The sequence below is a fragment of the Nilaparvata lugens genome, chromosome 4, assembly GCF_014356525.2.
Source record: "Nilaparvata lugens isolate BPH chromosome 4, ASM1435652v1, whole genome shotgun sequence".
NCBI lineage: Eukaryota > Metazoa > Arthropoda > Insecta > Hemiptera > Delphacidae > Nilaparvata > Nilaparvata lugens.
The window spans coordinates 38,264,490-38,278,924 of record NC_052507.1 but is presented as its reverse complement, the minus strand read 5'-3'; the positions used below and the strand labels follow the sequence as shown (position 1 = coordinate 38,278,924).

Sequence of the window (14,435 nt, the reverse complement as noted above, 5' to 3'; positions counted from 1 at the left end):
CTTACAAATGCATAATTATTGATCTTCGTTTTTTATAAGAAAAAACCTGCTAACATCAGAGTCAAGTTTCAAAATTAATTACTCTAGCACATTAATCAGGAGGCAAATCAAAATTGAAGTCTGAATTGGAAAATAATCGATCCACAGAGCTCTGTAAAGCATTGATCAATAACTGATGATAGTCTGTAGTAATGTCTTATTTCACTTCTTGATATATTTTGATAATCCTACTTATGTTTATGAAAGATATGAACATAATCTATTTGTACAAATGTCAGTAACGGTGATACTGTAATATAAATGAGCAATTCATCTAAAAATATAACATTATTCAATTCAATATACTGGCATAACTGAATGTATGATTGCTGTTTGTACAGTGGAAGCTTAAACTGAATTCAATCACTTTTTGTGTAGTTGAGAAGTTGATATTGTGGTAATTATTCATATTGAATGAAAAAGACTAAGAAATTGTCAAAAAACCACTGATTTATTGATAATTAGAAAGACCGGTTTCAGTTATAACACCATTGTCAATCTCTGATAAACTAAAACTAAATACAAGAGCAGCAAAATTTATACTAGTAGGCGAGTACTGCTATTGGTCGAGGGCATGAATGCCTGCCATTGGCCTAGCTAGACAGTCTCCTCCCCCTCAATGGTGTGACAAAATGGCGGCTTAAGCAACAGAATCGCCATGATAATAAAATTTACTTTGAGTACAAAATAAGAACCAAGAAAACAAGTGTGAAAGATAATAAAACAAATATGTAAATGGAAAATCTATTGACTAATGTATGCTTACAATTTTATGATAAAACTAAATTCGTAGTGTTGTACTGTTTGAAATGAATCTGGTCATTTAAACTATACTGGGAATTTTCCTTAATTACTCTTGTTATTTCTAAAGCCTCTAGAATATTCAAAGATCTGCCTTTGTTATTAGCATGCAGAAACTCAACATTCTCCTTAACTGTGAACTTGTGATTATTTGTTATCAAATGTTCTGCAAAGTTAGATTCCCCATTTTGTTTATTCCAATCTCTGATGTGTTCTTTAATTCTACTTTTGAAACTTCTACCAGTCTGACCCACGTAACAAGCATTACAATCATCACATTTAAGTTTGTACACCCCGCATTTATCCCACATATCAATTTCGTCTTTACTCCAGCTAAATAGACTATTTAAAATCGGTTTGGTCTTGAAAGCAACATGAAATCCATTCCTCCTCAATTCCCTACCTATTTTATCAGATACAAGGCCTAAATATGGAATTGTTATCTAAGTCTTCTCCTCACAGTTTAAGCCTACAAAGCTAGAATTGATTGAAATTTTTCTATTAATTTTACTCAATAATCTGTCCACCATACTATCTTCATACCCATTTGTGACAGCTATCTGTTTAATTTTAGTGATCTAAATATCAAAATCATGATGGCTCATAGGTATTGTTAGTGCTATTGAAAGCAGCAAGTTTGTGAGAAATAGGATGACAAGAATGAAGAGGAATGATAACATCAGTATGGGTTGGTTTTCTGAAAATAGAAAACTTGTGAAAACCAGTGCTATGATCTATTCTTAAATCTAGAAAATTCAATACACAATCCTGTTCTACCTCTACAGTGAATTTTATACTCTGATGTAATCCATTCAGATAGGAAAGAAAATTGTCTAGTTGTCTGTTACTTCCTTTCCATAAGCAAATAATATCATCAACATATCGAAACCAGTAAACAATTTTATCTTTGAAATGACTATTTTCAATGATTCTACTTTCTAACTTATCCATAAATAATTCAGCTAGGAGTGGTGAGAGGGGTGACCCCATTGCCAACCCCTCTCTTTGTTCAAAAAATCTATTATTAAATTTGAAATAATTATGCTGAGTGCATAACTTCATCAATCCTATCAGTTCTTCTCTGAGTGTATGATCATTTATAGAGGCTTCCATTATTTCCTCAGCTCTTTCAAGACTTTCTCCCACCGGAATGTTAGTGAATAAATTAGTAACATCAAATGACACAAGTTTATAGGATGATAGAGCAGGAATATGTTTTATATTGTTGACTAACTCCAATGAATTTTCAATACTGAACTTTGGTTGAAAACCTGTTAATGACCGAAAGGTGCTATTCAGTTTGTGAGCTAATTTAGAGCAGGGGGAATTAACAAAAGATACCACTGGTCTTATAGGAACATTAGTTTTGTGTAATTTAGGTTGACCGAAAAGTCTAGGTGGATATGGATTCATAACTGTTAGATACTTAGTTTCGTTCTTGTTAAATAATTTGGTGGTGGTGGTCAACTTATTTCTAATCAAGCTATTGATTTTGGTGGTGGGATTGGAGTTAATCTCAGTAAAATTGTTATCTGCAATGAAATGGTTTACCTTACTTAGATATTCGTCCTTATCCATTATTACTGTAGTGCATCCTTTGTCAGCTTTCAAAATCATCAGGTCATTGGTTTTCATCTTCTTCTTTAAATTCTTCATGATGTCAGCCGTTTTTGTGATCTCTGGTCGAAGTTCCCTTGTCTTTTCTTGAAGAATTATGTCAGCACATCTGTTAGTTAGTATTTTGTTCTTTGAGGCTTCCCAATTGCTATCAATGCTGCATGCTAGTCGTTCAAGTTGTTGGTTATCCAAATAGTTATGACTACTGTATTTGTTACCTCGTCCTAGTAACTCTGTCTCTGAGGATGAAAATTGGACTTGTGAGAAATTAGCTACCCTATCAGCAAACTTGTGTTGATGTTGAATGATAGGCCTATTATTTAGTGTCGGATGTTAACAATACCTATGAGCCATCATGATTTTGATATTGAGATCACTAAAATTAAACAGATAGTTTAAACTTGAATCGGTTTCTCAGAGCATTTACTAATCCAGTTTAAGTTAAACTAGTTTAGCATTAAGTTGGTAATAGAATGTCATTGTTTATAATATCAGGAAGGCTAATTTTACAGGAAATTTGTTTACAAACCATTAGTAAATTGAGGTTATGTATAGCTACTATTGGTGAATGGTGCGGAATCACGGTTGAAGGAGGTGATCTATGGAGTGCCGCAGGGATCGATTCTTGGTCCTCTGTTGTTCCTTGTATTCATCAACGACTTCAGTGTGCATGGATAGAGCCTTATTGTTTGCTGATGATACCGTCCATCCTGCTGGCCCAGGATGAGGACCCCCATACATAACCTGTTGTGCACCTTAAGGCGTGGTCAGGCTCATGGTGAGGTGGAGGTCAAACTATTGGGTTCTGTGATGGACCCCACTCTTACATGGGATCGACATATTGGCATGCCGTGCAATCGAATGGCCAGGGTGACGTTTTTGATGCGGAAGCTCAAGCTACATGTGCTTGCCAACTACTTAATTACAGCCTACCATGGGCTGTTCCATAGTCATATAAGCTACGGAATAGTACTATGGGGCCATGCAGGTAGCTGTGAAAGGATTCTCCTTCTACAGAAGAAAGTTCTTCGTGTCATAACGTCATCGCATTACCTGGAGCACTGCCGGCCAATCTTCAAATGCCTGAATACTGAGTGTACAGTCAGTACATGTATAGCTCCCTACGGCTCCTGAGGAGTGAGGTTCATGCCTACCAGGAGAGGGGCCAGCTGCACCACCACAATACCAGGAGACGGGGCAACATTGACCTGCCCTACTCCAGACTATCGAAAGCACACGAATGCTAAAAATTTTTAACAGACTGCCAATTTGTGTTCGTGAGCTGGAGTATGGGAAGTTTTGTAGGCTGGTTCGTGAAAAATTCATCAACTACCCTCTCTACTCATTGAGAGATGATGAGACCAGTGGACTTGTAGACCAGTTTGAGATTGTTTCATGAGTTACTATGGCAGTCCATCTACAGAGCCACACGAAACAACCTATCTGTGGCCATCTCTCATTATTTGTGTTTTGATTGTTTTATATTTTGACAAAGTCTGTCTGGCGACTGCCGGTCATGGACTGAATATACTGAATAACTGAATTATTTCCTCGTACCAAATCCACAGAGCTGTAAGCTATACGGTAATAAAAGTGAAAAGCGATCAAGAAGTTCTTCATAAAATGATGGAATGCTATATTACTATTAGATACAATTTCTATTTAGTTGGCACCAAAAATATATTTTAGAATGTAAGAAAAAGTTATTTTGTTACGCTTAAAACTACCAAGGTCTTCCTTGTTTATTAAAAATCTTTCGAAAGAGAAATATCTCTGTTACGGTATGTGTTTTAAGAACGTTTTCTAATTAAAGACCACTGTTAAAAATTGTCTTATTTTCTATCAAGTGGTGTATTTAATCAAATACTAAATTGGCAGTTGCTTTACTCAAGCAAAACCGTTTAAAAAAATGTCTATCATCCCAGAATTTTCTATCAATTCTTCTATTATAATTATATTTACATTCAGATAATGATCCACTGTAACCTAAATAATAATTACTATCGTCTACAGAAGCATCAAAAACAACCGTTGAAAAATAATTTACTTATCAGCTGTTTCCCCATCAAATCTTTACAGATGTCAAGTTAATACAAATTATTTGGTTTAAACCTCCTGCTTTGGGGGATTAAACTTTCCAAGAGTTTAAACTCAACACAGAGTTCAAACTGATACTGTGCAAACGGAATTTTAGTATAAACAAAAAAAATCCAGATTTGGTTTAAGCTTTAGCTTAAACTTACACTGTGCAAACGGCCCTTAGTATGTATTTAAAATGAATCAGGAATGTACCATTAATCTGTGGAAGTTGTAAAAAGCATGAATAATTAATTATTCCTACTTCGCAAAGAAGGTAGGACAAAACACAGTTAGTTTTACTCCAAGTAAATTTTCAAGCTACTTATTGTCGTCTACTATAAATTCGAGTAATTCTAATCTTTCAATAACAATTTTGTCTAGATGATCACGCTGAGAATTTGAGCTTGGACCATTGCATCAATCAAGTCAAATAAATCTATATCTGAAATAACTGAAAATATCATCGTCTGGAATGTTCACGGTAAATTTTCATAGAATTTAATTGAAAAATGGAAAATAAATGTTTGATTCAACAGGTTTGTTGACTTCAAAGCTTGTGCAAAATATCGCATCCTTAAGTGTTATACGGTGACGCTTAGTCAAACTCTATACAACACAAACATACATTTTTGCTCTAGGATGCAGGCATTCTAATTTTTGATATAATTGAAACATTTTAAAAATATCAGCACAATATTATTCTTATTTGAAAGCAACAACTCAACTATGTAACCTCTTATCACTTTCCAAGGTTCCATTATCTTCCAGATCAAGTCTATACTCACAAAGTTTGGCTGTACGCCAGCTTATGAGTTTTGAAGATGCGATATTATGATTTTCTAAAACGGTCATAATATTTCTTCTTTCTTAAATTTCATTCTGTTTCTTTCTTCTTTTGAGTTTGGAATTGGAATTTTAGGCGCCATCCGCGTCATTAGTGATGTGATAAACCGGTATTCCTTTGTCTCCTGCATTTAAAGATTTGTCAAAGTTTTTGTTTTTGTCTAGTCTTATTTAAAACTGCTTAGTGTAAAGTATAAATTTAATAGAAGAATGAAAAGAAACTAGTCAACCATGAACATACGTGAAGAAGTTCAAAACCAGTTTAACGAACTCTGTATAACTCCCTCCGATGACGTTCTTGACAAATGTAAGTAAAACCTTGATCTAAATTTCTATCCAATTTCTATTTTAAAGGGTTATCGTGTAAATCAAAAACTAATCTGTAATATCAATTCCTTTAAATAATCTCGTCATTTCTGATGATCGGATTTTAATTTACCGTATGCATTTCTTACATCTTTCCTTTGTTCCCTTTTGGTTGGTAGGCTACCATCAAAGTTTAAGTGGCTAAAGTGCACCAGTGCCAACATACCTGTCATAAAATTTTTGGTTGGAATCGATTTAGTATGTTTTTTTGAGCACAAAAATTAAACGGCGGTCACTATTGTTTTTAAAATAAACTAAGTTCAAAGTAGCACAACTTTACATGCATTTAACCTATAAGTAGCAACCATAAGTAGCTAAGGTTAGGAAAAGCTTTAGGTTAGGAAAACTCAGATTAATTAGGAATATCATAATTTGTTGATTTCAATAATCAAAATGGCTGCTACCGTACTCATGGGTTAAATGCATGTAAAATTGTGCTACTTTGAACTTAGTTTATTTTAAAAACAATAGTGACCGCCGTTTAATTTTTGTGATTTTGTACTCAAATAACATACTAAATCGATCCCAACCAAAAATGTCATGACAGGTATGTTGGCACTGGACGTGCACTTACACCTAACCGGCTTTTGTGCAACCGGCACCTAATATTTCCATAATACTTAATATTTCCAACATCATCATTCTCAATTTCAAAGGTATGACTAGAAGATTTATTACCAAATAATTTATGAAATTTACAAAAATGAAAAACAAATTTCAGTTTTATACATTGAGAAGTTAACAAAAAATTACAGAAGCTTTTATTAAAACTAAATAATAATTTATATTGGTGTTGCTAGCAAAACAAAGTTTGTGCACTAGCAACGAGCATCCAGTACCGTAAGCACTCAATTACAGAACAACTGAAAAAAATCTGTAGGCCTATAAAACAAAATTTTAACAAATCATGTCAAACATAACAAATTATGTCAGAAAGCTAAATTTTTTAGTTTTATTATTTTCTATTCTATAGTAGCCTAGTAGCCATGACTTGAGAATGCTCAGAATGTAAAGCACCCTGGGAAAGCAGTACCTTGATCAGGCCATTCACTATCCGATTCTTGTCCAATTTGAGGCCTAACATTCAATGTTGGATTCCACGTCGGACCGTGAATGGGGCTGTTGATGTTGGATGCCTAGCCGGACCACCCAAAACATCAAACATCACAAGTTCAGCTGTGTAGTCAGAGTCGAGAGTGGGGATGTTGGACTAACTCGTGGACAACAATTCCACCATTCGGAGCGTGAGAAGTGAAAGAACAGTGTTGGAAAAGAAATCAGATAGTGAATGACCGGCTGAATACAGCAGGATTGACTGCCGGGCTGGCTACCCGATTGAGACCATTTTGTAGAGACCATGCTATACCACATGAACTACATTTGCCCCTTCAAAGCAGGAAGAATAAACAGAAAAAAGACAAGACGTTTTGAAGTCACTGGAAGGATAAGAGACCTGAGACAGAAGCTACTTGATGCCAACACCTTATACCAAATGACCGGAACCCACGAACACAAGACTAAATACTCACAGTCAAAGGAACTATATGATAGGGAAGTCAAAGCAGAGAAAAGGAGATGCATAACAGACAGAATAGAGCAGTCAGCAAATCAAACTAAAGAAACATGGAAGGTAATAAATGAGGAACAGAAAATGAAGAAAAACACTAAAAATGACGTACTAAGTTTGGTAATGGGTAACAAACTAGAAACAGACCCTCACACCCTAGTGGAATATTTAAATAACTACTTCGTAAATGTCGGCCAAACCAGTATTCAAATGCTAACTCCCAAATTCTTATCTTGCCACAAACCAGGAAAACGAGGCCCTATTGGAAATGTTCAAGAGCATATCAAAAAGAGATCTGATTGACATTTTCCTAATGACCAAGCATAAACACTCGACGGGAATAGATGGGATCCCGGGAAAACTGCTCTACCACTGTCATGACGAAATTTATCATACGATTCTACAAAATAGTAAACTCCTCCATTGCAGAAGCAACAGTACCAGACTACATGAAAATATCACTTGTCTATCCAAAGTATAAAAAAAATGATAAAACAAATAAGCTATAGAAAACTTCCGACCAATAGCAACACTGCCTACTTCATCAAAATACCTGGAAAAAGCAATCTACAATCTGCAGATTCTGAATTATATGAAACAAAACAACAAACTACATTTTCACCAACATGGATTCCGAAACGATAAGACAATAGATACAGTCTTAGCAGACCTCTTATATTTTGTCACACAAAACTGGGAACAAAAGAAAAAGGTATCCGCAATCTTTCTAGATCTTAAAAAGGCCTTCGACAGTCTGGACTGGAACATTCTAAAATCAGAAATTTACAAAATAGGAATACGAGGCCAAGCAGGGAAGTGGTTGGAAGACTATCTAACAGACAGATACCAATGCGTGGAGCTTAGATACAAAAACAAAGGCAAAACCATGACCGCCAGATCTCTAGCCCAACCTATGAAAAACGGAGTACCGCAGGGATCTGTGTTGGGACCATTATTATTTCTTATTTACATAAACGGTTTGCCCAAACAACTTCCAATGTTTTCTAAATGTACTCTATTCGCCGACGACACAACAATCATACATGGGAAAGACCAGGACGAACTACAATTAAATTATAAAACTACCATAGCTTTAACAAAAACATCCCTGACAAACCTTAAACTTAATATAAACACCTCCAAAAGTACAGTAATAAATTTCAATACAAGATCAGCAACCGAAAACCAACTAAATACTTATGAACAGGTGACAGATACAGCTCGATTTTTGGGAATTACACTTGTTGCACACCTGACATGGGACAAACACATTGAAAAGTTGGTAGGTAAACTATCCTCAGCCCTCTATGCCATCAAACGTATAAAGGCAATAGCTGACAAAAACACCTGCTCTGATAGCTTACTACTCGCTATTTGCATCACATATGGGCTATGGAATAATAGCATGGGGAGCAGCCCCGCAGACCTACATTGTGCAAGTTCTAATTATCCAAAAGAAAATAATAAGAATAATAAATGGTTTACCACACGATACACACTGCAAACCATATTTCATACAGGATAGGATCCTCACTGTAATATCCCTATACATACTTAGAACAATCATGCATATAAAAAAATTCAAACCAGACAAGCCACACAGAAAAAATATCCACGAGCACAACACAAGAAGAAAAAATAATCTTGAAATTCCCTACAACAGACTACAAAAACAACCAGAATCCTCAAGGTGTAAATTTTTCAACTGCCTACCGGATGACCTCAAACAAAAATGTCAAAACCAATTCAAAAAGGCACTCAAAAAGTATTTGACTGAGAACGCTCTGTATTCAATACAAGAATTCATGGAGCTAAGCGCTCAACGGATCTTCCGCTGATACCCTGACCTCACCTACCTTACCTGACGTGCCCCTGATCTCAATGATATAGTTGGTAAAAAGAAAAGTAAAGTAAAGACATACAAACACTAGTCGGGTTACCGAAATCTGGTGTCCGGACACCATAATCTGCCGAACCAAGTGTAAAGCTTTGTTCAGACCAAGCTATTTTACTCTGCAGAGCAACACAAGGCGCTGAATCCGAATCCGAAATTAGAATTCTCCTATCTTCATTACTCGTGATTTAGGTTTATGATGAGAGATCTTTATCTAAAACATCCGCTCGGATGCCTGGAGAGAATCGCTCCCAGAGTGATTCGAAAACATCCGAAGGCGAGCAGTGTTTCTTGGAACGTCGGCTGGCGGATACACAGATGTCGGTGTGAACACCCGCATTGTTCAAGCCGGCGACAGATCTTTTCAAATCCATCCATCCACAGACTGTTTTAAAGGAGACAAACCGAGTGTCTGCAAAATGCATCGTCTATACTTGTACGTTTATTTACCTTTTAAGAAGCTGTGATGTGTCAACATTTATCGTATGTTGATAAAACTAATAGTCCTACACATTATAGTGTACCCTATACCCATTAGAAAAATCAAATTATTCCACTTCATTGTATCAAAGAAAAGAGAAACACAGTTTATTACTCAGTGATTGTACAATTCGAACAAATCATGAACAAAATGAAAAATAATCGAGTGCACTATTGCACTCCTCATTAGGCTTATAGTATCAAATCATTTCCAATTCTTTGACCATACCATGGTTCTTAATTCATCAGTATTCAAGCTTCCACTTGAATAATATTGTGAATTTGTCAGTGAAATTCATCACGGGCAATGATTAATCAAATTTGAATTTGAAAGCATTTGCAACGATTGTAGATTTTGCTATATAAATTACATTTCCTATATCATAATTTATTTCACAAATAAACAATACACACCTGTTTATTTGATTTCTCCCTGGGTGACACTTAATGAGCTACATTAAGCTACAATGCTCACATAAAGTACCTATTAAACCTGATTGTAAGTTACAACTTTTATTTTTAAATAGCCTAGACTAGTCTTATTTCGAGTTGAATGAGTAGTTGCTCTTCAATTCTATTGCATCAGACAAGTTTTACAACTATTGATAACAATCTGTCAGGTCTGGAATTACTTGTCCAGTATTGATAGTACCACAGTATTGATTCTTCATTTACCACATGAAAAATGCAGTTTTAACATCAGATTTATATTTCAATTTTTGTCATCAATATTGAAGGTATTGTTTGGAACATAGAAAAATCAAAACATTTTGCTACTTTTATGCAATAATTATGCATGTAGGAATAAGTTGTCTGCTATCTCACCTGTTATCGCTGACCTTGATTGGACTCGTCTTCAGGTCTCATTGTAATGAAGACTAATGCGAATGACTCGTGTTGGCTAATCGGCGAACGACTCAGTCAAGAATGTAGCGAAAGGGTACTCAGGGTCGAAACATAGAGGAGCTGGAAGGTAGAGTGTATCAGAGAAGATAGCTGAGTAAAAATATTGCATGTAGTCAAATGTGTCAAAACATTGTGGAGCGTCGAAGGTAGATGGAAGTGAAGACGTTTAGATAAATGCCATTTATTATCAACAATCTCTGCTACCTTCTCTTGTACACTCTACCTTCGCCTCGCTGCTCCACAATGTTTTGACCAGCTTAATGGGTAGATGAACTTGAAAATGATGAACATTTCTAGAACAAAGAAGACAATGAGGGCTCATGTTACCTATGACCTTCACATCTGTTAAAATAGTTGAATTTTTGTTAAATTTGAGAAATCCAGTTTATCAAATTCAATTGTTTTTCATAAACTATTTCTTCACACAATTCTATATCATCTCTGATAACACCATTCAATTATTTATTCATGAGTTACTTGAATTTTGTTGTAGGCAGTGAAATTTGTATCCTGAACAACGTAGATCCAGAGGAGTTTGTTGAAACATGGATGGCCTACAGTCTGACGCACTTGAACGGTGCCGAGCCCACCCTAGATGCCATTCAAAAAATGCACAAGAAAGAATTTGCAGAACGCAAAGTCAAAATTGAAAGTCCCAAACACGAGGAAGAGGAATTGAACATCTACACCACTCCCAAGTCCAACAATGTGTATCCTTTGCTCGTTATGATTTATTAATTACATATTTAGATCAGATGGTCTGATTCGATTTCAATCGTTAGAAACTAAATCTGATGAGATTCTTATGGATATTAAATAATAAGAAAAAGTACACCGAATGAACATATAAAAAGTTCCATATCGGCCATAAGCTATGTTGCGGAATTGCATTTTCTAAAATTGAGTCAGCCTAACTGTTTTCGAAAATATCTCTGTAACCTATCTTCTGAATGAATCAATATTCCAACTTGAACTAAGTAACTCATGAATTATAACTCCTATCTAAATGAATACTCCTTCAAACTTCAAATATCAAATCAAGAATCATTTTGTTCAATAGAACTGTATAAAATGTCTTAGAAGACTTTCTGCTTTTTTACAGACAATAATTAGATTCCGAATTTTGGAATTCATTTTTCTATGACATCCTGTTTTTCTTGGATATGTAAGCTTTTTATTCATCTATCATTCATGAAATGGGTTTTCAACATACACCATTAATCAATTAGTATTATACTTTATTTGCTGAAAAAATCTTTTGTAGCTTTCAAACAAAATTATTATTGAAAGATGAGTAATTTATTAATGAGATAACAAACGATGACGATATCTAGTAAAATGATCAACTATGAGTTATAAAGTAGACGTCTAGTACTCAAAAAGTATTCCTAATTTAAGTTTATTGAGATTGGAAATTTTCCCAGAATATTTAATATTTTAGATGAGTTATATTTTAGATGAGTTATATTTTAGATGAGTTATATTTTTAGAAAATTAAAATTAATTTTTTTCAGCGTAATCCATAATTCTTTAAGATTTATGAGCTAGTAGCAAGTATTTATATTACTGTATATCTAATTTATAAAAACAATATAAAAATCTTAAAGTTTTTAAAAAATAAAGGGTACTTCAAGATTTTTATATTGTTTTTATTAATTTGTTAAAAAGTAGCCCATGTGAGTGAAGTGTTTTTACTGTAGCCTATATTTATCTACCATGAGTATGCCTTGTATTTAAACTCCAAATTATTTTCATAATCTTTCCTTCATATAATTGATCAGACTTGGAGCAGATAACAGCACCACACCAAAGGTGAGTTAGAGCACCACAGTATTATTTCAATAGTAATATTGACCAAATACTTGAGTTCGGGTAAAATAGATAAATTAAAATTATTCAGCTTAAATACAATCATAGTCAAGGTTGAAATACAGTTGTATTTCAAGTGCATTGAAATATAATTTTATATAAGTAAAACTTTTCCCATATTTTATGAATTGTTTTAATTGGTAGATGACCATTTTACTATGAACGTAGCCTATACTCAAGTCCCAGGTATGGGCGCGCGCGCAACTGTAGTTGTAAAACAGTCACATCGTGTGCGCTGGGACTTGGGAATACGTTCATAATAAAATGGTCATCTGACAATTAAAACAATTAATAAAATATAAATAAATAATTTTATTTATACAAAATTGTATTTCAATGCACTTAAAATACAACTGTATTTTAACCTTGGCTATGTATTTAAGTGGGAAGGTGCAATCAACTAGTTTTTGACCAGTCTGAAAGCAGTCGCATATAACCAGGGGCCCGCGGTTGTAGTTTACTTGCACGAGATGAAATAGAGAGAATAGATGCAAGTGCTTTGTCATTACACCCGTGTGTGAAGTGAGAACTGACTATTTGCTTCAGTTGCAAATTGGTTTCAGACGCATATGGTTTGCAACTGTAGTTGCAGAACAGTTACACCATGTGCCTGGTAATGCAGGCAATGAATGCTCAAAAAAGGGTATAGAGGGAATTGTTTTGAAGACAATTTTTGACCCCACAGTCCTGTTGAGGGTAGTAAGGAGGTAAACATATCAAAAGTCCCCATCCCTACCCCCTGTACTAACGTGGTGGGGGTGGTTTAAAGGTACCATTTTTTGTTTTCTCGCATAAAACTAAAAAACTATGTACCTTATGTACCTTAAGGACTTGACTGTCATATAACAAAGTAAAGCTTACATAATTTCCTACAATATTCATCCTACAACTTTTTCTATACCTCCTCTAGTTTTCGAGATATCCGCTCTTGAAGGTGTGACATTTTTGAAAAAACCTCGTTTATCACCAACTCTTCTCTATTTCTGCTCTTATAACTTTTTAAAAATCGACGGGAAAAATCCATGCTGATTATGAGCTTATAGAGCATTATATTCTCTTCAATTTGATGTATACTAATAAATTATACAGAAATAGAATAATGAGTACATTAAAAATACGACAATTAAACTTTTTCTATTTAAAGTGTTGAATATGTGAGTATAGGTTACTATTAAGCTGCGTTTACACCAAAGTTATGTTAAAATCACTCCTTATAGATTCTATAAAATTGAATATAACTTATCATAAACATGATGATCATATGTGTTTGTCAAGTTCCGTTCAATCTAATAGAATCTATAAGGATTAAGTTATTAACATTTTGTTAATAACTTTGGTATAAACGCGCCTTTAGTTGCTACTAACACTTAAAAGAGTAAAATTAGAAAGTTTTGATGTTTTAGATTTCCAATGTACTCATTTATTTCATTTTTGAATGATATATTAGTAACCTATCTTTAAATCTGAATATCTTTGAAACCGATATCGATGTGCTGATTTCCCCATTCATTTTTTCTTGAAATTCTGTATCGAAATAATACATAATTATTATGTATCACATGAGCACCTTCCCATAGTGTTGAATTGAGTTGGAATATGACGAATCCAAGATGGCGAAAAAAGTTTTGAAGTGACAGAAAAGAGTTTTTAATTATGATTTAGGATCCTCAATGAAACCCACAGTGGCACTGTCAAATTAGACAATCTTCGTGAAAGAAATATTTAGCTGTTTTAATAATCTTTACCAATCATGTAGCCTATAATCACAAGTTGCTAATTTCATAGATCAATCTAACAGTTCACGAGCGAGTTCTTCAACCCAGGGGGTCACTAGTTGTATTTCCATCCTATTTTATAATTGTACATCTTTATAGGATCAGTTCCTCAGGTTATGTGATTGAATAGTTGCCGAAGGCATAGAACTAAATACTCTCTAAAACTGGACTTGCACACAACAGTGAAAAGTGAAAATTA

General features: G+C 34.4%; 1 protein-coding gene across 1 annotated transcript in view; it reads left to right on the top strand.

Moving 5' to 3' along the window:
* The first annotated feature begins 5,118 nt into the window (after positions 1-5,118).
* LOC111063981 (DNA polymerase alpha subunit B) overlaps positions 5,119-14,435 on the top strand; it is a 38,704-nt gene continuing 29,387 nt past the window's right edge. Inside the window, exons 1-3 of the mRNA XM_022351650.2 lie at positions 5,119-5,686; positions 11,086-11,302; positions 12,374-12,404. Of these exons, the coding sequence (XP_022207342.1) occupies positions 5,611-5,686; positions 11,086-11,302; positions 12,374-12,404 (324 nt within the window). The 5' untranslated portion in view covers positions 5,119-5,610. The remainder of the gene's footprint in view (positions 5,687-11,085; positions 11,303-12,373; positions 12,405-14,435) is intronic.